General features: G+C 44.2%; 1 protein-coding gene across 1 annotated transcript in view; it reads left to right on the top strand.

Moving 5' to 3' along the window:
• The window catches only part of OXSR1 (oxidative stress responsive kinase 1), an 87,358-nt gene that overhangs the window by 7,352 nt on the left and 57,794 nt on the right, over window positions 1–22,212 (top strand). The window contains exons 2-3 of the mRNA XM_063416616.1: window positions 11,809–11,921; window positions 21,360–21,468. Of these exons, the coding sequence (XP_063272686.1) occupies window positions 11,809–11,921; window positions 21,360–21,468 (222 nt within the window). The remainder of the gene's footprint in view (window positions 1–11,808; window positions 11,922–21,359; window positions 21,469–22,212) is intronic.

Raw genomic sequence — 22,212 nt, 5'->3', positions numbered from 1 at the left:
GACCTTGAGTACCCACCTCACTTCTAGTGAGATCTGAGCGGGTGGTTTGTCCAGTGGTATCCTCTGCTGCCTTGTTGTGTGGAAGAATTGAAGTTGGTTTTTGTCTTAGAGCAGAGCTAATTGACAAATTTTACAGCTCATTAGAGGGGAGGGTGTTGTCCGGTAGGAAAATGTCTAAAAAAACTATTTGTGAGTGTGGAATTGTGTTGAGGTACTTGTGGCAGGATGTGAGATTATTGCATCTTGGGGCAGTTCAACACATGTTTTGTAAAACTGATGGTTTACTAAATACTGGATGAAAGCTCCATAGTTACTGTAGGACAGGTTGTGCATTTTTGAGTTTGATTCTCTCTGAGTTAGGCCCTTGTTCATTTTCAGTCTTCAGGGAATTTTAAGTCGATTTCCTTAAATTCTGGGGTTCATTCCAGCTGTTCTGAAAAGCAGGCCTTGAGAACAGTGCAGAGGGTATTGGAAAATGATGGTGTTTGGAAAGTGCAAACTTTGGAGAGAGCACATTAATGGCTGTGGGATGAGAGCACTGAAAGAATATTTTTCTTAACCAAATGATCGGCTCAGCTGTGCTCTGAGCTGATACCCATTGAGGTAAGTGGAGCAGCTGAAACTGCAGTTGGGAATTTCAGGCTGTCTCCAGCTTCAGGCAGGCAACACAATATTAGGTTATCTTGAAAATTCATCAATTAAATATAATGCTTCTTGTTGTGGAGTGAACACCTTTCCTGCAAAATCCACGGAGATGGATTTCATGATGTCAATTTTCAGAACAAAACCAGGGCTCCTGTCACTTATTTTGCCGAGACACAGAGCTAAGTGAGGACTCCCAGGGTCGTGGAGTTCAGTCCCCTGCTCTGGTTGATGCCAAATTGTATAATCCCTATACCGAATTAATGAATGCTTGTGCTGGAAATGGCACATGGGGGAATTACAGACACACGTTCTATTAAACACTGAAACCTCCCCGTGACCCTGTCATTGCTGGATCAAACAGCTGCTGAATGGATTCCCCAGGACAGTGGGAGTAACAAGGCCTTGTCTTTCATAGCCCGTGGCTGAGGCTTGGTGCTTTTCTTACACTTGCTTTATGTTCAGGCTGTATCTGCAAGGACAATTCCCCGTGAAGGTGCAGGAAAGCTGAACCTTGGCATTTATGCTGTCTCTAAACCTTAAAGGTGTTGGTACAAATATCTCCAGTTTGTGATTCGTCAAGATCTACCAGTGGAAAGGGAGTTCTTCGGAAACTTGATGTGTTATGCGTTTACTTCCTAGGCCACTTCTTTGTGAAGCTTTCTGTCTCTCACCGTGTGGGCTAGTCATAAAATCGTAGAGTCAGGGGATCATTAAGACTGGAAAAGACCTTTAATATCATCAAGTCCAGTTGATTACCCTGCACCACTGTGTTCACCACGAACCCCTGTCCTCAAGTGCCCGCATCCAGTGTTATTGAACACTTCCAGGCATGCTGATTCCACAGCCTGTTCCAGTGCCTGACTGCCCTTCCAGTGAAGGTGGTTTTCCTGATATCTGATAAAAACCTCTTGTGGTGCACCTTGAGGCCATTTACTCTCATGCTGTCACTTGTTACATGGGAGAAGAGACTGACTCCCACCTTGCTACAGCCTCCTTGCAGGAGCTGTGGAGGGCAAAAAGGTCCCCCCAGGAGCAGCAAGCAAATTGAAAGGTGAAGCCATAAGTTCCATCCTTTCAGTAAAGTAAAAATAGTCACTGAGGATGCCAATTGCTGTCTAATAAATAGCTTGGTATTAGCAGCTAATAAATACCTTGGTATTGACTTGCAGCAAACTGTGCTTCACTGGAAAAAGCATCTTGAGCATGAACAGTTTTCCTGTTGAACGACTCACCAATGCAAATCTTACTTGAGCAGCTGAGAGGCCTGATGAACTGGCAACCTCAGCTCAGTTATTTGTCCAGGTCCTAAGGCTCAGGATGATTCTCGTTACTCTTGGTTAAAAAATGTAATTTTTTAACTAGTGGGCTAATCTTGTGCGCTGAGCAGACTAATAGATGCAGAAAATATTTACTAGATCAAGATATTTGCTGAAAAGAAAGGATAATAGCCTTTAAGAGAGGATATATCTGATACTTAAAAGCTTATTTACCTAAAATAACCACGGTACTATCAAACATCTGCACTGTAAGCAGACAGATTGTTCTGTTAAGTGGAAACCTGGCCAAATAAAATATCCTCTACGCTGACAATTACATTTGAGACAGAGTTCAGAGATAAAGACTGGGAGGGAAGAAAGGAGAACACTAGCTTGGCTACTATACCAGTGCTGTGTTTTGAGCCTTGGTAATACCTGATGACAGCCAGCATGATATTTACATTGCTGCATATACCGTAAAGGCAACTGACAGTGATTAAAAGGGAAGGATGAACCTTCTCCAGTGAAGTTGCTGTGTTTGGAAATGGGATGTTTGAGCCTGCTTTCCATCGTGTAGAGTTAACACTGCATAGCTGCAGTGCCCTTTAAATTAGCCAGAGATGTTGGCACAAAATCAAATAAATATAATTGGTTTCAAACTAAAAATCTAATTTAGGCATGCTAATAGCATCTTAAGTAAATGTGGCAGGTCACGCAGGACTTGTGTAACTGGCCCTTGGAGCTTACTGTAGTTACTGCCATGGGGAAAATGGTCTCAGAGGTGTTCCCCAAATCACCTGGGTACCTTGGACAGCTGGAGGGTGTTTTATTAAAGGCACGATGGAATGGCTGCTAGTCTGGACTGATCTGGGATATCATGAGGGCTGCAGCAGGTTAGGCATACAGCCAAGGGCAGCACCCTCTGCCACCCTCTATTCCATGCTTTGGTGTTTGCAGTGGAAGTTTTGGAGGAATATCAGATGGGCTGATTCTCCTCCCTGGTAATCGTTTTCTCTGCTGATACCTTCTGTGGCCAGTGGCTTTTCCCCTGGTCTTTTTTTTCCCTTGCTCTGGTGTGGAGTCTGATGCTGGAGGCCGCAGCTTTTTGTCAAAGGGAGGCAGTGAAAATCTTGCCTTGGCTGCATGGGCTGGTGACTGCAGATGAAATCAAACAGCAAAGTGACCCGGTGACAACTTTGTCACATATCTTGCTGACATGCTTTGCATGGCCAACGCTATTCCTCGCCCTCTGTTCCAGTCCTGGCCTGTTTTCTATTGACAGGCTGACCATTTTCTCTCCAAGCCTGTCACTTCTGGGCTTAGGCTGTGAGGATTCTCAATCTGAGTGTTTGCCAAAGGTGGAAAACAGATGACATTTTTCTGTGTTCAGGCCTAAGACATATTGAAAGATTTTTGAGAGAACAATGCGGTGTGGGGTGGGGTGAAAATTTCCATAGGACTTCCCTTCCTTTCTGCAGAAATCTTGGCTGAGTCGTTCAGATTGCAGTAGCTAACATCTCTCCAGTTCAGAAATCAATGACTTTTATTTATTTATAGTTTAGAGTTCAGTGGGGCCATGGGGAGATGTACCTAGCTTGGGGTGTTGCCCATCAGTTGCTGATGGCTCTGAAAATAATACTGGACTCCTTACAAGTGGTTGGATTTGCGTTTACATCCCTCCCTCTGAGTCTGAGATGGGAATTAAAGACTTGGGCAATAAATCTGCAGCATCAAGTGTTTGTGTATTGATGGATCACTGGAGGGGAAGCATGTTTAAACAAGTGCTGGCAGCACTGTGTGATCTTTGCTGGCTTGTCCTTCTCCACTGTACATGGGGCACTAGAAATCTTGAGAAATACATTGTCTTACATGGGCAGAAACCTCTGGACATGATGTGTGGCTTTCAGTGGTACTCTCAACTGTGAGAGCTCTTGTCAAGATGGTGAATAACTCACTGTCAGCAAGTTTACATGCTGTTCAAATGTTTTGACTCTATTTCTAATTGGACAGCAGACTTTCAGAATATACTTCTTGTTTTCTGAAATTCTTTGAGCATGCTTGATTAAAGCTGGAATATCAGTTGTGTGTTGGATGCAGGTGCTGACATAAATTGAGTAAAGACTCTCTGGCTTTGAGAAAGACACATAATGCTATCTTAATAACAGAAATCCCTTGTATTGTGAATACTGTTTGAAATCCTTGGCCTCACAACTTGCACAGAATCTCAGACTACTTGAGCTCTGGCTGTACTGGAATAAATGATCAGAGAGCATTGCAAAGCGATACACCTGCAAGTTAAATGAAACAAACAGGAATTCATGAGTGAAAACTGCTTTTTCCTATTCCTCCTTCCAATTCTTCGGTAAAAGGTCTGGACTTTTTTTCTAGTCATCAGATGTGCTGGTGTGAAAAAGGAAGTCACTTGTATTTAAGTTTAATTCTCTGCCTGGCCCTGTTACTCCCCGTCCTTGCCCTTTCTCAGGGTGTTGTCCAGCACATGCCCTGTGTCTCACTGTACCCAGAGCCACCTTTGGCCTGAACCCAGCTGAAAGTTCCCAGCACTGGGCTGTGCTCAAGGTGAGCCTGAACTGGGAATGAACCTGCAGCATGCAGTGATGTGAGTTAGGTTGGACTGAAGGGCAGGCTGACATTTTGACACTGACCTCATGAAAATGCCAAGTTTTAAAATGATTTCTTGAAACTGGGGTTGAGCTGTTGTTCCTAAAGCCTTTTCATCTGAAATCGAGGGTAGCCACTGTGCTGTAAACGTGAGAGTTCAGCTGTTACGCTGCCTGCAGGACTGTTACAAGCACACAGTGCAGGTGTCTTCATATGTAGTGGGTACTTATGCTGTGATATATATTATGTGGGGATTGCTGGTTTTCTTCCACCCCCTGTACAGGCTTTAAATTTGGCTCCTTTACAACTTCCTAGTTAAATCTGCTTTTGCTTTCTGCCTTTGCTTATGCTTCCCTGCCCTGTATTAGCAAGTGTTTCCCTCCCTCTTCTTTACACAGTATCTTTCTCTCTGCTGTTGATCAAACACTGCATGAGTCCAGTGGAGAGAAGGTGCACCAAGTTAAACCTGGCCTCTTACTGCCTCTGCCAGGGTTTTAAATATGTTTTGTGCTGTGGATGTGTCACCCTTCAGCTTGTTAAGAAATGTAAAGCCCTGGTTCTTCTCTCAGCAGGCAATACTGTTCACTGAAAATGTGTATGGGGAATGGATTGTGGAGAGGTGTCTGGGAGTGAGCGTGGCTGTGTTGGTGCAGCTCTGGGAGCTTCCTGGGAGTAGGTGCATGTCTGCACTCCCACCTTGCCACGGGAGGGGAGCTGTGCTCACTCCTGTGCTTTTGTAACTTTTTTTGTGTCTTGGCCATTGATTACTGCTCTGCTGCTGCTTCAGTTTACCACAGGCCTCTGGAGCAGGCACAGAGCAAACCCAGCTGAATTCTCCCGTGCTGGTTTTGCTGCTGCTCCCAGTGTCTCTAATAGCAGTACTCAGAGCCAGCTTGCTGTTTGAGCTCCTCTGAGCAGTGCTAGCAGCACCCAAATGATCTTCCTGCTAATTTGGGGCTGTAACTCCACTTCTAGAGCTGCTAACACTCTTCCTGCAGTCTCATGCTGAGTAGATGATACTTTGCTGTGAAAGCTTTTTCCTCTCCATAGGTAAGCAGACTTTTTGCTCCCTCTGTGGCAATACCTAGGCGTATGTCCGAGTCCTGTTCTGAATTCCCTTTGGTTTTATTAATGTTATTTGTAGCTGTAATTGTAGATTGTGTCTTCCATTTTGTAGTAAGAGTGTGACATGTAGTGGGGAGATGGCTTGAAAAACATATTCAAAGACCATTAACATTGCATTACTTCACTCTTCCTGAATCGTGGGGCTTGTGCCAACAAGGCTTTGACATCCAGTGGACTCCTGTTACCAAGTCCTGCTTGGGGAAAGGAGTATTCCCACCCCATGCTGAGTTGGCTGGAAATTCGAGAGTAGGCTTTTTTTTTTTTTTTTTTTTTTTTTTTTTTTTTTTTTTTTTTGCTAGCTAGTTTTTAGCAGCAGTCCATTCTTTGCAAGAAGATTCTTCTCACCAGAAGCCTCAAATGAGGAGCAGAAAATAGAGGCATCACTTTGCCTTCACAGGAAATGGACCAAACAATGCAAGATTGGTCTGAATTTGCAATCTGGTTTAATTTCTGGTTTAATTAGATCTGTATTTGCCCTGTGTTCTGTAAGAACGCTTAAGAAGTTCTATTCCCAATCTTGTAGCTTTTTGTTTTATAGCTGTATTGTCCCTGGAATGAGTAACCAGAGCAGGGCTCCCACTGCTCTTTGGCACGAGGCTGTCAATGAGTCGAAGCATCCAGAGATGGAGTGAGCCTGCAGAGACACAAATACCAAGCCTGGATTGTAAAGCATGAAAGATCTCCTGGGCTTTGGGGTACCTGGAACCTGGAAGTCATTGCCTGCTCCAGAGCAGCCTTGCAGGGAAGTGTTTGTGTGCATTGTTCATAAGAGGAAAACCCGGGGGCACAATTATAAACAGAGCTTGCGTCACGAGCGGCTTTCTGGCACCGCACTCCAGATAGTGAGGATGGATTCCAGATCTCGCTTAAAAATAGAGAGGTCGTGTGTGTGCAGGGAGGGCTGCAAGCACTGGGCAGGGCTGTGTGGAGGTGTTTGGCTGAGCATTGCCCCATGCTGAAGGGGACTTGGGATTGGGACTTATGGGGCAGGTGAGGAGAGCTGGATTTTCCCAGCCTTAGAAGAGTTGTTGCTGTGCTCCGCTGTCTAATGGGAAGTTCTGGAGGAGATGAAGCTGAATTGTACAGAGGTGCATGGTGGAAGGCCAAGGTTAGGAGCAAAACTGGGGGATATGATTAGTTAGCAAGGGGAAAAAAAGTTTGCCATGTGGGTGGCCAAACACAGAACCAGCCAAAAAGGTTGTAGAAATATCTCTTGTTAAGGAAAATCCAAACTAGGCTGAATTTGGTGCTGAAGAACCTGATTTAAGTTGGGATTTGATCCTGCTTTCAGCAGGAGGGAGTCCAAACCTAAATGGTTTGTAATGTTCATTTGACCTTGGGAAAGAATATTTCCTCTACAGAGGGGATTTGATACTGCTGTAGAATAAGGACCGATGCTCCAAGACTGTTATGGAACACGTCCCCTGTTGATTGTAACAGCTTTGTGAGCAACTGAGTTACAGTGAGGAGAAACTTCCTCATCTTCTGAGGGTGCCTGAAGTAAATTTAAAGCTGGGGCAGCACTGTTTTGTGAGTCCTCCTTCCATGTAACTGCTTCAAATTGCTATTGCACGTGGTAGGAGAATGCTATCCTGGAGCCAGGATTTGATGCTTGTCTTGTGACTGTTTGGCATGACTGTTCTATTGCTTAAGCAGATCTCTTGCCAAGAGGATCTCTGGCTTCCAATTGCATTTGCCTGGGAAGAGGCATCAGTGCAGTTCATCCCAGTCTTACTGGGAGAGCTGCAATGTCCTTATGTGGCTGCAGAGATTCAGCTAAATTGGAGACAAAGTGTGTAGGAACATCCTCTGGTCAGTCCCCTCTCTTTCCACTCCTCCAATTAGCCTTGAAATAATTGGTTTCCCTTAACTTCAGCTGAGATCTCAGAGGGTTTGTCTTTATTTTCAAAAACGGAAGCTTCATGTAAATCGTGGGACTGCAGAAGAGATGGGATCCAGCCTCCTTTGAGAGCTGATGCTGGGCTTTCCTGGGGAGTTGGTCTCAACTTAAGGAGTTCAGGCTGGAGCTGTAGGTGCTGAAGGTACAGGGACCATGGATCCAGGGATCCGGAGGAGATAACCTGGAAAATCAGGCTTCAATAACTGAGTGCTCGGGGACTCTTTTATTTGGGTTATTTTAATCCTTTTAGAGGTTGGTTTTACTTCAGAAAGAGCCATTTAATCATAGAAACATGAAAGAACCCGGGGTTAGAAAGGGTATGTTTTCCTCTTAAGGCGGTGTTTTCTAAAGTAGGTTGTGACCCTCTTATGCAGGAATTTTTGCAGCTGCTATCCTAAGGGTTGGAACTATATCTGAGAGCCTACAGAGGCAAAAGCAGGGGGTGTTAAGCAGATCCTAATACCCATTTGTGGTCTCTTTCTTCCCCATCATCCTTCAACAAAATGATCTCCTGCTTTTCAGGAATAAAGCAGCGAGCATTTGGCTGTGCCCGGTTTCCATTGTTTTGCTAAGCTGTAATGTTTGAAGAGATTAACCAGGGAGCAAATTTTCTCCGAAAGCTGATCTTGAGAGAGGCAGCCACAGCACTGACCTTGATCAGAGCGTCTTGAGGTGGGAGTGAACATTAACCCTGTGCTGCCCACGTCGTGGGGACTGCTCTGATCACAGCAGATCTGTGACTGCTGGCAGAGTTGGTTTGTCCATCTTGTGCTACCCTGGCACAGACTGCCCGTGGGGTTTTTCCTCATTGAAAGTTGCTCCTGGCAGCCCAGGAAATCTCTTCCCGCTGTTGCCCATATATTTGTTACCTGCTCCTAAATTTTACGAAACTTCCTCAATGAGCTTTTTCTTTCTCTCTCTGTTGGTGTCATCTCTCCCTATGCTTGTTTTCGCTTGGCAGTGTGTTCAGATTGTCTCTGCAGCTTCTCTCCTTTCTTTCTCTTGCCACCCTGGCATTTAATAAACAAACCGTGTGGCTGCAAAGCCTCTAGTGCCCACGTTGCCACGTTTTCTGAACTCTCCAAAGAAGCATGGGAACCCGTCTTTGTTTGGTCCCAGAGGCACGGCACGCTGCTGCTGCCACCAAAGAGCAGCTTGCTTGTGGCACATCGTGCTGCAGCTTGGCTTAATCCTCGCTTGATACGCTTTTGAGATTTCATTGTTTCTCTATAATTAGTGCTACAGAGGAGCTGAAAGAAATGACGAATTAGCAGGAGAGGGGGGAGTGGGGAGAGCAGGTGGTGATCGAACTAAAGAGAGCTGCCAGAAAAGTAGGAGCAGCAGGGAATTAAATGGGAGGAGTCTCAAATTCAGATGATTCCCTGCCATGTGCCCAGGAGGATTTAGTTTGGGATTTCATTACTGTTCAAATAATGCCATACACTCATAACAGATCGGGTCCCTCTAGGCTGGGGCATTGTCCAGCACTTAGTGAAAAGCAGTTTTTGCCCTGAAGTCCTAGTGAGCATTGATCCTGCTGACTTGAGGATTGGAAAGGAGCTGTAGTGTGAGTGGTCCTGCTTTTAATTAGGCTGCATCTATTGTTTCTGGGAGTAACATCCTAAAAGAATAAAACACAAAGCTATTCTTTGTGTGCCGATTTCTTTAAAGCCCTGGACTTCATCTTGTGAAGGATTTTGTTCACAGTAATGATGTTGCATCTGGATTGTAAGAAGCACCTCTGCCAGTTGTGCTTATACAAGCTGGGTTTAACTGGCACAGACATCCTGGGATGTCATGCTGTGGGGGGGAAGCAGGAGTATGCTGACACTTCTGGGTGTCTGAGATACCCAGAAAGAGTCTTTGAACACAGATACCTGTGCTGATGAGGATAGGTAGCTTTAGAGGTAAAAATACACACTGAGAAACCAGCTGGGGAGTGAAAAGGATTGTGTGACGAGACAGTCCTCTGAGGTGCACAGTCATATATTCTCCCAGTATCTGGCTTGTGTTTTCAGCCTCTATTACTATGCACCAAGACATCCAGAGAGATAAATCATAATACTGGTGCTTTGAATGTGTCAGCAGCAACATTTCTTCTGGGATCTAACTCTTTCCGAAGAACTGATGAAGTTCTGACTTCCAAAAGGCCATTGCTGTAGGGAGACCAGCAGTGTAGGAAGTGCAATCTCACTTCTGCCTTTTGTCACCACTTCTGTGTGTGCTGTTCTCTTTGTCTTAAGCCTTTATGTTTTTACTTTTTTTTTTCCCTATCAAAGAAGCATCAGAAACAAAACAAGAGATGCAGGTAGTGGGTGGGGAGGAGTAGGTGAGTGCCACCCAGGATTCCCAGTGAGTGGGAGTTCATCTGTGCTGGGACTGCAGCTTTCATGCTGGATTCCTGCACCTGCTGGGCAGTGGCTACAGGGAGTGTGTGTAGAGGTTTGCTTTTGGGATGTTTGTCCTGTGCTTAATGTCGTGTATTTCAGCTCTGCTCCTGGCTGTCCAACCAAACTCTACTGTCAAAACCTCCTCCCCTTCCTCTTTCTGAGCACTTTCTGTTAAATATCTGCAGACACTTCTCCATCCTCTGTCACTTGCCCAAGAACCTGTTTACAACACTCAAATTTTGTTTTCAAAGCCGCTTGTAAATATTCTTACTGTTATTGCTGTCCTTTTCCTAATAACTTTGTTCTGCCTTGTGCTATGAATAGTTTGAAAAACAAGATGTGTGCAAGTAATAAATGGCCTCAGTTTTAAACTTCTTAAAAACACATTTGCTTTGGGAAGTAATAAAGCTTTAGCAACCTTAGCATTTTGTGTTCTGCACACTTCTGCCATTAAAATGTAAACTCCTGAGTACAGGGAGTCCTGGCAAAGCTGATGCTGATGTCCAGGGTGCACTGGCCATGCCATATAAAGTGAAATCAAAGTCCTGTAGCTCCACTGTAGCAGGTGCTGGTTGAAGATTAGAGGAGCAGAGTCCCACAGTTCAGGGCTTTTCACTTTATTTCAGTGTGACTCGGAATGGAGCAGTTTTCCTCAGTCTTTCAGGGCTGGGTTTCAAGCTCTTTCCCTCACCTGGAACTTTACTTCCATTGGTGCAGCTTGGTGTGAGAAGACTCTTGATGGTGATTGTAGGGAGCTTCAGTAGCCTTTGTTTGAAAATGAAAGTTTTTGCCCCCAGTTTATGTGAATGTACTAGAAAAAAATAACAAAGCTTGCAAAAATGTGTTTTACCTGAATTGCAGAATCTGGAAGTAGTTTTTATAGTGTTAAAAATAGGAGAATCTGCTAAAATAGGTGTGTTACACCAAAATGCAAAATAGTTGTTTTCATTTCTCTTTATTTTTACTAGCATTTTTTAGTATTTGCAATAGGAACCTTAAAGCTATTTTCCACATATCTTACCCCATTTTTTATTAACATGGATTTATTCCTTTCCAGTGAAGTGTGTAAATGTGGGGGAACCATCATCAAAGTAGAAAGTAAAACAACGTGTCCTATTGATGAGGTGAATGTTGCAACAGCTTCTGGAGGCCAAAAAGAATGAACTTAACATCAAATAGATTTTAAGTCTCACTATTGCAAACTCCCTTTCATGTCAAAGGATAGGATTTTGCTGAGTACTTTAAATTCAGAACTCCCTACTTGTAGCAGTTTGAAGGACTGTGTGTTAAAATGGGGTATTTTTTCCCTATTGGAATTAAAACGTTCTAGGGATGCGGTTTTCAACCCAAAAAATGACACAGTGTGAGAGCTGAAGCTGAATATGCTTGAATGAAACCCACCTCGTGTCTTTGCATAAAATGAGGAGAGATGAGAACAGCAATTAGTGCATAAAAATATTTGAAAAATCTCATTAGTGTTGGTAGCAAAGAGTGGCTTGTTTTGACACTTTGGGTGAACACATCAGGTTGAAAAGTATGTGTGGCCTCAGTGACATATCTTTCAAAAGTACCTGAGTAGAATCATTCTTTTATAAGGAAGCTGGAGTCTGGAGAGGGCTTTTGGTCTGCAGAGCTGTAATGATCCTTGGAAGGGATCATAAAGATCCACTTGTTTTCCTGCAGTTTGCCCAGCACTTGGATGTGGTGCCTGAGCCAACCCACGGAGCTGCATGGGGGAGTGCCTAGAGCACTTTCACTGGGTTTTTACCTGGCTCTGCTGTCTTTATTCTCTGGCATTCAGCGTTTTGTTGCCTGCCTCCCTCTGTTCCTGCTGGGGTCTGTAAGGTGTTGGTAACTCTCTCTTTTCCCCCAGGGAGTGGAGCGACGGCGGTGGTCCAGGCAGCCTTCTGCGCCCCCAAGAAGGAGAAGGTGGCAATCAAACGGATCAACCTTGAGAAGTGTCAGACAAGCATGGATGAACTCCTGGTAAGCAATCAGAATTGTCCAGGGAGTTGTGTTTCAGTTGTTTCTGAAATATCTCTTTGCTAAGTGCTCTTAAACCTTTCTTGAGGTAGGGTGAAGGGGAGGGAACTCGGCTGACTTCATTAAAGGCAGCTCAGTTGTCCTGGTTTTGGGACGTGGTACTTAAAATGTTAAAATGATCAACTGTTGCTAAACTTCAGACTGTTTAGAGCTCAGCACTTTGTATAATCCCTTTGTTTTGAACTGAGTTAATGTGCAAGTGTGAAGCTCTGCTGTACCCACAAGAGCTCTGAGGTTTGAGGGGGATCCAGAGGCACATTCTTTCAGAACATTTAAAATTTAAGGGAATGGCTTTGCTTTTTCCTTTCCTGCAGTTCTTTACATTTTTTCCCTTCACCTGTAAGGAGAAAAACTGAATGAATTAGCCGTTGCTCCTAATCGCCTTCTAGTACTGATGCCAGCTAAAGAGATCACTGACATATCGCAAGCTGCCATATGGAAACCCCCGTGATTCTGAGTTCAGGGCAGGAGACAGAGGCCTTTGGAGCTGTAGCACTGTCATTCTCTGCTGCTCTGTGCCTCTTTTCTAAGGTTGTCTCTGTGAAAAACAGATTCTTGCAGTAGCTGTGGTAACTGAGATTTCCCTTTTCTCATGTGGCTCCTGTGTTGATGGGCTTAGTTTTCTTCTCTCTGTGTGTGTGAGCTGGTGCCTCCTCAGTGCAGTGGTTATCTCACTCACCTCACATCTGGAAGGTCCCTGAATTGAAGCCAGGCAGACACAGACATTCCTAGGAACACTGAGATGTCCCACTAGAATGAGAAAGCTCTCTGGGGCAGAACTTTCCACAGTAAATATTGGCATTATGAAGATGAGGTCTGGTACCATCTTTTCTTCTGAAGCACCTCTCTTGGATTTTTATAATCCTGCCTTTTCTTTCTGTCCCCTTGAATCTCAACAGCTTCTGCAGTTTACCTCAGGCACTTGTTTTGGTGCTTGCAATTAGAAGGTAGAACGGAAACGGAATTTGGGAGTCCTGCTACACTTGTACAATCTTCAGAAATCACCTGAACCACAGTTCCAGTTTCCATCTAGAGTCTAATGGTATTTTTGTCATTATGGGTATCTGCAAATCTGCCCAGTTTAAGAGGAAAGGCTCCAATCAGTCTGTCAGTGCTCCTGTGGGGGGTTGCGTGTAGGACTCAAGACTGCCTGTGTACAAATCCTCTTACAACTCATGCTAGTGTAGGAGTTCAAGGTCTCTTCTCACAGTTTCTTTCTGTCCTTGTACCAACCCTTGGTATCCTTTTCAAGCCTTTTGTGTGGCTTGCCCATACTGCCCTGCCTCGTTGGTGTTCCTGAGTGCATTATCAGGATGTAGTAACTGAGACTGTGATTCTTTGAGTGATTGCCAATTCTGGCTAAAAACGTTAGGTTCAGAAAGAGGCACTGCAGAGACTTGATGTGTAATTTTAGATAAGTACTTCTAATTGCACATTTTAAGTCTTTGGCTGACCTGTTCCTCACAATGATTTTTCCTGTTATGGATGTGCCTGCAATGTATTGCTGTTGTCAGCTCTCCAGAGCCTCCAGTTTTATGACTGGAGCTGTTGTAGGTCCTTCTCTGGGCTTAAGAATGCATCTGTAAGTATTCCTGAATTTGAAAGTCATATAGATGGGTAGAAAATGATCTGAGCTGTAGCAGCTTCCAGGGGCAGGGGTTGCTGAGGTAGATGTGTTGTGTGAAAAAGTGTTTTCCCTGGCTTTGTTCTGAGTTTGTCAGTCTGTTGGATCACCAGTGCTGTTTCTCAGTGCAAGAGCCAAAAGAATGGAAGTTCCTGATTTCCCAGCTCTGTGTGCTCTTACCTTTACTTCTGTTTATCTTGTTTCCATATCTGCTTCTGTCCCAAAGTAAACATTCTCAAGTTTTACACTCTTGTAGTCTCCCTTCATGGCAATTTTCCCAATTAGTTTAATTAACTTTTCTGAGCAACTACTTTGTATTGCAGGATTGTGCCTTCCCCACAGAAAAACCCAAAAAACAAAACAAAAGGGTAACTGTGGATGGTTGCAAGTTACAGTTGTTTTAAGAAGCAAATGCAAAGACAAATATGATGAGTTCACACTGGGGTATGTTATACCCCCACCTTGCTTTCTCCTCTCCCCCAGTGCAGTTAAAATCACAAACTGGGGCTTTCAAGAGCTCCATTGTCCTTCTGTTGCTCTGAAGGCATTTGGGCACAGCAGTCAGCTTATGGTGAACTCTGCTTTCCTGCCTGGGCTCAGGAGAGTGCTCTTGGGTTACAGCCCTGCCCTCTCATTCAGCAGTGTAATAGCAAAGGGAAGATTGTGCTTAAATTGTTTTATAATTATTTTTCTGCAGTGCCTCAGACCATAGACTTCTCTGCTGAAGCAAACTTCCTTCTTCCCAGAGGCTGCATGGCCAAGAGAGTAGAGCAGTCTCACATTGCTTGGGAGAGGGTAGGAGACCAGCAAACAGTGCTGCCATCCTTAAAAAGATGATTTGATTCTTGTAATGTCCGTGCTGCTTGGTGGTTTGCACTTGTAGTTCTTGGGATTCAGGAGAAGAGGAAAGTTAATTTGGAGTGGGAAATGCAGAGTAAGGGGCTCTATCACCAGCTGGATGGATGAGTGGCCTATCCTTTAAGCCTAGCAGGTGTCCTAGAGGCCAGGAAATCTGGGACCACGTCCTTGCTTTGGAGATGCTGTGCTTAAAGTGCTATGACTTGGCTCATTAAAGATATTGATCTTGATCCTTTTATCTCAATATACATTTGAGCTGTGTGGGTGGTCAGGAATAAACTGCACATTTTGCATATACTGTATGACATTCTAGGTTAATGCACTGGATTTATTTATTGCTGCTGTGGGGTATGGAAAATGCAGGAAAGGCCAGTTTTGTTGAATCATGAGCAAGCCAAGTCAAGGGCATTCAGCTCTTCAGCTGAAGTGCTAATTGCTGTAAAGAATGTAGACAGCAGGAGCAATGCTGTGCAGGGATGGGCCTCTTTCTAATCCACCTGCTGAATTAGGTGATGTTTGTCAGGAATTTATTTCCATGCTTCATTTTTATCTTTTTCCCTGTACATTTTTGAATGCTCACAGATCTTCACTAGAATGCCTGTGGGATTCAGCTGACAGAGAAATACAATGTGGCTTAAAATGATTCTTTCTCAGGGGTGTGACAGGAGTGGAGTGTAAGGAGAGGTGGTCAAATACATTTGTTGTCCACAAATGATTTTGGACTTCTTGATTTATTACTGGAGTTCCACTTCTTATTTGTCTTGCAACCCACGGTAGTTAACTACTACACTGGTGTGGGTTTGCAAACAGTCTGCTTGCTCATGAGTTGTATTTCACAGCTGCACACCATTCAGAGCTGTGTTTTGCTCTGACTCTTTGCCATTGTGGGATGCTGGTTGCTTTGCTGCTGTTGCCAATCCTTGAAACAGTGGTGTAACATCTGCCTCAAAATAACCATGCCTGCAGCCTTTTTTCTTGTATAAGTGTTTTCTTGTTTTCTAGAATTACTGTTCTAAAAGGCCTTAAATCCCCCCTCTGTCCTACAAACTCTACTTCATTTTCATGCAATTAAAGCTGAGTTTTCTTTCATCCAGATGGAGACTTTTTTTCTCCATGAGTAGCAGATGACGTGGGTTGTCAGCTTAGCAGTTAGCAGGAATGTTGAACAGCAGAGAGGGAAACATAAGCTATGGGATATTTCACATTGGGCTTTCCCAGCTAGGGGGAAAGGCTGCCTGTTTATTCCCTAAGATGATTCAACAGAAGACAGGCTCAGCAAAGAGCATGGGAGATGTGGTGCTGCTGTTCCTAGAATGATTCCAAATTCTTCCTGCTCCAGAGACTGATTGCCCCGGGCCTGGCAGGTTGCACACAAGCAGTGAAGGTGCTGCTCTCTCACTGCTATGGCCAGAGGGCAGTTCAGGAGCTGAGGGAACAAACTGAACTGCAGTTAAACAGAAATGTCCTTTAGAATTTCATGGAAATAACCCAGGGAGCTTGCTGCCAATACCATGGAGATCAAACATTGCGTGAGATTAAATGAATCAACCTATAGTTGAGAAGGTTAAATTAGATAGGATTTAAAAAAAGGATTATGATCTCCCCTGGTTTAAAGCATAAGCCAACTGTTAACTGCGCAGGCTTAGTCAGAAGTTTACCCTATAGGCAGATAATTGTGTAAGTGCTTTTTATAGGGTTTTTACACCTTCTTTTGAAGACTTGGACAGAGTACTGAACTGCCTTTGATCTGATGGACCACTTCCTACAAGTGCATTAACCAGGCTATAAGGTTGTTGGGAACAAAGCAGCAGATTGCTGTGGAAGTAGTACAGATGTTTCATCCACGCCTGTCATCTGATGGGAATTGCCAATATAATTCCATTTCCAGCCATGAGGACCTTCACGCTTGCTCCTGGGAAAAGAAGTCCCCAAGTATCAGTGCCAGGGAGTCTGATAAATGATATGTGGTTTCTGCATGGTTATTTGATCTGCTGTGTTATATGTTCCTTGCATGTTGGGATTGCCATTTAAGACTTAAACCTGTGCTGGGTACAGCTTGGTTGTATTATTCATCAAAGCAGCAACAACAGAAGTCTTAATTACTGGACTGGTTTAGGTTTTAGTTTGGTTTTGTTTTGGGTTTTTTCTGTGCAAAGTTCACTATGAACATCAGAATTAATGGTGTGTGAAATCCTGGACATCGAATGTTTCCCTTCACTTGGACTGGATGAGCATGAGGTGGTGCATGTAAAGAACTTTGGATTTTGCAGCTGTCTGTGGGCACTGATCACACTGAAAGCACTGCTGAGCTGTAAGCACTGGGCATTGATCTGAGCAGCTGAAGGGTCAGTGAGAGGGTAGTGGGGGATGTGGGTAAAGCTGGTTTGCTTGTACCTGTAAGAGGAGGCAGTCACTCACCCCTTTGCTTTTTAGCTGAAACCAGTAAAAATGGCATGTAGGAATTACTGCACCACAACAGTTCAGAAACACCTGCTTCCTTCAGTGTGTTTTCACTAATGCTGAAGAGTTTGAAAGAGGAATGAGCAGTGAATGAGGCTGAAGAGTAGCCATGAACATGGGCAACTGCTGAATGACTTGCCATGGGACTGTTTTGTTCCCATCACTGAAGATTACTTAATGGATGAGCAGTGTTTATCCCTTTCAGAATTGTTTCTTTTCCACTGTTGTTCTAGGGCTAATCTAACCCCTCTTTACTCATGCCACTTTAGCTCCTGTAGCCACTTGAGGCAAGGAGTTGAACTGGATAATCCAAGGAGTGGGAGTTGGATCAGAATCTCTGATTTTGTGCATTTCCCCTACCTTTGTAAAAAATATCTCTTGAGTTAATTTTGGTAGGAGAACATGTTTGGGTTTATTTTTTATTTTTAGTTATGTTGCCACCTCAAAAGGCAAATGAATCACTATTGTCAGTTTTACAACCTTTTAGCTAAACCATTACAGTTTCACTTGGAGCAGAATGTGAATGGTTATGGCTGCCTGTAGGAGTGGAGCTCTAAATCCTGCTTTAAAATGATGAAGAGCAGCTTTAATGCCTTATCTCTGAGCTGAAATCTCATGGTATAAGATCTTTGCCAGCCATAGTTAAAGCACTGGTGTATTCAAGGGGTGATCACATCTGACCTGCTTTGATTTCTGCCCCAGCCATGCTTTCCCTCCCCACTTCTCTTATGGTTGTGATTCCCTTCAATCAAGGTAGCCACAGCTCTCTGGACTCCTCTGAAGCTGCAGGAAGCCACATGAAAGCACTCTGCTGCTGTGCTCTATCTCTCAAGTTCATGTCAACATGTAGGAAGTAAAACTAAATAAAGCACAATCTTTATCTTGGTATTTGAGAGCAAGTGCCTCTGAAGCAAGCCTCAGGGGCAGATAAACACAGAGTAAAAGGTGGTGATGTGAAAAGAAAATACCATTAAGAAACTTGAGCTGGTAGCTAAAACACAGCCTTACCTCCTCCTATTAATTCAAATTTCAATTGTTTGTCAGTGGGCAAATAAACCCTCATCCCAAACAGCTGATCTCCAGAAATATGTCTGACTTACAGGAGACTAATATGTTGCTTATGATTCTAGATTAGACTTCACTGCAGTTTTATTACTGTTTTGCAAGCCTTGAAATGTTTCTTTTGTTGCCTGTAGAAGCACTGAGAACATTTGTCAGAACCCTTAATGGAAGCCAAGGAGGCATTTAGACCTAATCCCAGTCTATTTGCTTTTGGTATTTGACAATACAGATATTTTTAATATCTCACCCAGGGTGAGCATGTAACCATTTCCAAACCATTGCCTGTGTCTAGACATGTTTTTGTCGGGAATTCATTCTCCATAGCTGAGCAGAGAGCAGAGCAATTATGGGAATTGGCAGGGAGGCTGCCTCCCCTCACTGAAGCTGTGCAGTGTGAGGGAAGAGCTGCTTACCACCCACTGCCTCTGTGGGTGCCTTGGGGGTCTCTATCAAGTGACCCATGGCTGTTGGCAGAGAGGTAATAAAGCAACCTTTCCACCTTAAACCTTGTATAGAGCAGCCCAAATAAATTATTACAGAGGTGTGGAAATCACTGAGGGTTTTGTTAGCAGTCTTCCAAGATAGTTTTGATGCTGGGGAAAAGATGGGAAGCACAGTTGTAACTCTGTGATCTGGGGACAGTAGTCTTATTAGAGAGGCAGGGAGAGGAAATCTTTACCTGCTGTGACTTTGTTGTGTTTGAAGAGCAGCAAACTCTCCCAAAAGCTTTGGGAATAGTATTAAAGCTGAGTTTGCTACACACAAAATGGCTCTTGCTGCATTTTATCCCTTCCTACTCTAAGTGTGCTTTTGAGCAGAGCTGCCCAGTGCTCCTTGAGTGGGATTCCTGCTTTAGCTGCAGCCCTTCAGCCCCTGCATTTGTACTGCTGGAGCAGACTGGATGTGTGACAGAATGGGCTTGGTTTCAGTAGGGCCAGGAAGCATTTTAACCACACAGCCCCTGTGATTTGCCACTATCACTTAAAACAATTGTATGGGCTGAGCTTTCAGGATATTGGTACCCTCTCTGGGGGAGAACAGGAACCAAACTTTGATGTAGCCAGTGTGAGATTAGCCTAGAAACTGCTGAAAATAAAGTGGGGGGTTGTGGTGGGAGGGAAAGTCTGTCTGGCTGCTGCTCCTTCTGATTTGTAATAATGTAAAAACACTGAAAGTCTTGGGCTGTGATGCAATTAATTATTCAAAGCTGTGCTACACTGTGTGAGAAATGGATTAATCTGTCTGTATTATACATCCACTGGCTGACAGAAGTGTTTAATTGCACAGATCAGGTTGTGATTATTTATTTTCACTCTTTATACTTTGGTGCACATGACTTGAGCTATTTTTTTTTAGCTGTGTTTCCCAGCCCAGGGAGCAGATTGTGCTAGTGAATGAGAGAGGAAGTTCTTTGAAAATAATAATAAAATGGTAACTAAGTGTCACCAAATGCTTGAAAAAATCTGTAGTACAGGGCTGCTTAAATGGCAAAAATCTGATCTAGGTGTAGGATCTTAAATAAACTTGGTCCAGACTTGATCTCATTGCCTCCTGTACTCCGGTAGCATACACAAATGTATATTAAATATGCAGTGTTTGTGTATATTTCTCATATTACTCTTTTGGTCTCCCAGGGAACTGCTTCAAAATATTTTGAGCAGTCTGAGAAAATACAAAGCCATCTCCTCTAGATACTTTCTGAGAGTGGTGGATTTGGGGCAGCTCTGGCTGATGGGATTGATTACCAGTCCTGCTTGCTGCTTTCCACCTTGGTTTCTTCTGGTGCCATTTGATCTTGTGAAGCATATTTTAATTTTCAGAGAGAGAACTACAGAGAACCACAGAAAACTCCAAAGTTGCTGATTTATTTCCTTGGTGAAAAATGACTTGACACAAGTGAAAGTTTGCAAGGAAGGGAGCTGGAGCTGTCAGAGTAATCAAAATATATTGTTTTAGGCTGTATTATTTTCACAGAGTGTTTTTTAGTCAGAGTATGCTACACAGAGATGAATAGCTTATTCCCCACTCTTCAAATATCCTTTCCTGTTTAGAAGGATTCTTCTTTAATCTGCTTGTTAAGTTTCCTGGAAAGTTGGTGCCTCTCCTGGGGAAGCAGCGAGAGGAACCAATTGCTTTGGATTCCTCAAATGCACCTAGTCCCTGAAAAGCAGTGCTAAGTGGATAAATCAACATGAGCTGTTCCTTTGGAGCTGTGACTGCCAGCTCAGGCCTTGCCAAGGGGAAGCAGTGGCTTTACTCTGAACTCGGTCACAAGCAGAGCCCTGGACAGCAGCAGGAGGAAAATGTGCTGCGTTTGTGGGGTGTCCTGGGCACGAGTGAATTCTTCTCAGAGCTCTTTCTTGTACTTCAGGACCAGGGAAGTCTTGTGCTTTGGGGGAGGGAAGGATCAGGGCGTGAAGGGCCCTTGCTCTCCTCCTTCCTTGTGTGCTGTGAAGGAATGCTGTAGTTGAGAGCAGAAGTTCAGGCTGTGAGGGGATGAGTGTCTGGGTTGGGTACAATTTGTCACATTGGGGGACTTGGCTGAAGCCTCAAGGCTCAGCTGGGTGCAGTCAGTGCAGGGTGCCAGGCTTGGCTCAGTGGATGGCTTTTGTCTATGGACAGCCAAGAAACTGCAAGTCTTTCTGTCCAAACTGGTGATTAGTGCTTGCATAATGAAATCAATGTTTTTTCTGTGGTGTTGTTGCCTCCATAACCTGGAAAACCTCAACCCTGAACCCATAACCAGCACTAAGCAGAGTCAAAACTCAAAACAATTTAATATCTCAACATATTTCATATTGCCTTTGACTAGTAGTGGCTACTGACTTTGTAATGTCAAAGTGGTCCCTCTCTTCTTCCAGTGTGACAAAGGATACAGCTGTCCTTTGTGTCTTCAACCTAATTGAGCTAAGCCATCTGCTTTCCTGCTGGCAAGAAACATTAGGAATAAGAGGCCTTTTTCCCCCAGAGGCCACTATTTCCCTTTCTCATCCAAATGATAGTCTTCAACAGATTAAGCATCTGTTGCATAGTGTTTTACTGAAAGGAGATGACAGCATGAACTTCCTAGGTCACAAACCAAAGTGAGTTTTGGGAATGTTCTGTTGTAGCTGAGTGCAGGTATTTTGATTGCCACCACTTTGATGGCCTTACCACAGGTTTTTTGGTTAACTTTTTCTTCCTCTAGACACACAGGAAGAACCCTAAAATACCTTTTGGCTCTAGTGTGATGCAGCCTGAGTGTTCAGAGTATTTCTGGTTTTTCTGCCTTTACCTCCTAGATATCCTTTTTCTTTGTACGCTCTTTGTGTCTTAAGGAGTGCCTGAGGAGTAATTGTTACTCTGTCCAACTGCTAATGTTTTTTTTTTCTCTACAGAAAGAAATTCAAGCCATGAGTCAGTGTCATCACCCCAACATTGTATCTTACTACACATCGTTTGTGGTGAAAGATGAGCTTTGGCTGGTGATGAAGTTACTTAGTGGAGGTGAGTGGTCCAATTTCTTTACCCTAAAGGCACCATAAAAAACTGTGCTCCCTCCTTCCTCTCTCCCTTCTTTACTTCTTAAGATTTCCACCTGTGAATTAAGACATTTCATAGAATTGTAGAGTTGTTTATGTTGGAAAAAACCTCTAGGATCAGAAAGTCCAACCATTACCGCAGCACTGCCAAGTTCAGCACTAAAACCCTGTCCCCAAGTGTCACATCCACACATCTTTTAAACACCTGCAGGGGTTGGTGACTCCACCACCTTCCCAGAGAGCCTGTTCCAATGCTAGAGAACCCTTTCCTTGAAGAAATGCTTCCTATGATCCAATCCAAACCTCCCCTGGTGCAACTCAAGGCAGCTTCCTCCTGTCCTACTGCTTGTTCCCTTGAAGCAAAGCCTGAACCCCCCTGGCTGTCCCCTCCTGTCAGGAGCTGTGCAGAGCCACCAGGTCCCCCCTGAGCCTTCTTTTCTCCAGGCTGAGCCCCTTTCCAGCTCCTTCAGCTGCTCCTGGTGCTCCAGAGCCTTCCCAGCTCTGTTCCCTTCTCCAGACTCACTCCAGCCCCTCGATGTCTTTCTTGTCCTGAGGGGCCCAGAAGTGCCTGCAGGATCTGAGGTGTGGCCTGAGCGGGGCTGAGTGCAGGGGACAGTCCCTGCCCTGGTCCTGCTGCCACCGCTGCTGGCCCAGGCCAGGTGCCATTGGCCTTCTTGCCCATCTGGCCACACTCAGCCACTGTCACCAG

Source organism: Prinia subflava, chromosome 1, assembly GCF_021018805.1.
Source record: "Prinia subflava isolate CZ2003 ecotype Zambia chromosome 1, Cam_Psub_1.2, whole genome shotgun sequence".
In the NCBI taxonomy this organism is placed as follows: domain Eukaryota; kingdom Metazoa; phylum Chordata; class Aves; order Passeriformes; family Cisticolidae; genus Prinia; species Prinia subflava.
Note: the sequence above shows the minus strand (reverse complement) of the source record. Positions and strands in the feature narration are given on the sequence as shown.